The sequence below is a fragment of the Alosa pseudoharengus genome, unplaced genomic scaffold (genome assembly GCF_046254945.1).
Source record: "Alosa pseudoharengus isolate Yale_2024_CS ecotype anadromous, Long Island Sound unplaced genomic scaffold, YU_APseudo_1.1 YU_APseudo_1.1_scf_20, whole genome shotgun sequence".
In the NCBI taxonomy this organism is placed as follows: Eukaryota; Metazoa; Chordata; class Actinopteri; order Clupeiformes; family Clupeidae; genus Alosa; species Alosa pseudoharengus.
The window spans coordinates 2,874,773-2,876,794 of NW_027468664.1; the positions used below are offsets into that span (position 1 = coordinate 2,874,773).

The 2,022-nt window shown below is 44.4% G+C and overlaps 1 protein-coding gene across 1 annotated transcript in view; it reads right to left on the minus strand.

Annotated features, from left to right (window-relative positions):
• The window catches only part of gucy2g (guanylate cyclase 2g), a 39,052-nt gene extending 38,157 nt beyond the window's left edge, over nt 1-895 (minus strand). Inside the window, exon 1 of the mRNA XM_076297486.1 lies at nt 554-895. Within this exon, the coding sequence (XP_076153601.1) occupies nt 554-895 (342 nt within the window). The remainder of the gene's footprint in view (nt 1-553) is intronic.
• Between the last annotated feature and the right edge of the window lie 1,127 nt (nt 896-2,022).

Below are 2,022 nucleotides of genomic sequence, written 5' to 3' on the forward strand. Positions count from 1 at the left end.
GATTCGGTTCCGAGGACACAAGTTGCCAATTGTGTATCAACAACACTCAATAACAGTTTATGTGATGTATTAATCAGCTAGTTCTGGAGTAGGCTATTCAACTAGCCCACTTGCTTGCAAAAAACTCAGGCTGCGCAGTCGTCGCCTTGTTTTGGGTTGCCAGGTTTTAGCCTATGACAAAACAGTTGGAATTGAAAGTAAGTGATCGTGTATGTGTAGGGTGTAGTTCATACACAATCTGGCATCCTGAGAGATGTCAGACTAACAGAAAAAATGAATGGATCAATAATTTTAAAATGAAGTTTAATGGGCATGCAAATTACAGGAGTTTTCCGGGAGAAATAACAAAACGGGAGGGTGCCGGGAGATGACATTGAAATACGGGAGAACCCGGGAAAAACGGGAGTGTTGACAGGTATGATGTATGTATGTGTGTGTGTGTATGTATGTTTATGTGTATGTGTGTGTGTGTGTGTGTGTGTCTGTGCATGTGTGTATTTGTATGTATGTGTTTGTGTTTGCATGTGTGTGTGTGTGTGTGTGTGTAACTCACCTCAGCCTCCTCTGGGCACGGCGGTCCAAACAGTGCAGAGATGTTCCTCTCCCAGTGCAGGTCTATGAAGGAGCGGAGGGCGGTCTTGGCATCACACCTGGTGTCCGCAAAGGCCACCTCCAGCGTCAGGTTACCTAGCAATGCGCGGTTGGAGTTGACCCTCTCGACGGCCAGCGTAGCAGCCGAGCCCAGGCGTCGCGCGCTGAACGGGAACGAGGCGTTGAGCGGCGCCTGGAAGCCCAGGACGAGGCGGCTGGCGGGGTCAGCGTGGGGCCGCGCCACTAACGTCCACACACACAGCAGCAGGAGGACAGCGACAGCCCTCTGGACACACACACCCATCACGCCGACTCACACACTCGCATTGGCAGGTGTGCTCCACACACACCTGCATTTATACTGATCATCACCCCACCCCCTGCCCTCCTGTGAACAGCTCACCCCCCACTCTCACACACACACACACACACACACACACACACACCCCAGGGAAATTAAGGCTCATTAAATGAGCTTAATGCAGAGCAGCAGGCACCTGCAAGAGAACCATGACGTTCTCATTTTTGGGAAGCAGAGAGATTATGCAGCATTGCATAAGTTGTCAGAATGGCAACACACACACACACAAACACACATACACACACACTCTTTAAACTGACTGATATGGACACATCACAATTTGTATGCATGTTAGGTAGCTTTCATTTTAGACCAAGCTCTTGTGTACGTAGTAAACCATCAGCGATGACCAATATTCTGTACGGGTCGTACTATAAAGAGGACTTGAGTGGTCGAAACATGAAGGCCTGAAAGCCACATAATGTCAGACATTATTACAATATTTTTTAATTTTGACATAACTATTTTTAGAAACTTTTTATTCACAACCCCAACACAGAAAAAGTTGACATGCAAATAAAAACAGAATGTGAAAATCTGCAAATCTCCTAAACTCATACATACTGTAGCTGCAAAAAGGACAGACAACATATCAGATGTTGAAAATGACAAATCTGATAAAAAATATATTTGCATTTTACACATCTGTGATGGTATGGAGGTGCATTAGTGCCTATGGCATGGACATTTTTCACATCTGGCAAGGCACAATCAATTCTGAATGATGTATACAGGTTTTGAGCAACATTTACTGCCATCCAGGCAATGTATTTTCAGGGAAGACCTATATTTCAGGAAAACAATGCCAAAATGACACATATTTCTCCATAGAGGTAGAGTCCAGGGGCTTCATTACAGAAAAATATCCTAACTGCTTGTCTTATCTTACTGCAACTTAAGTTTCAAAGATAGGAAAACTCCTATCTAGGAAAACTATCTTCCTATTACAGAAGCAGTTCCTAAACTCATGGCTGTGTCCTATCTTATCTCAGACCTCCTATCTTATCTTAACTTAAGAAATCATAACTGTAACTGTCAGTTAGATTTTTAAATCGGCAAACTGCCTGTCA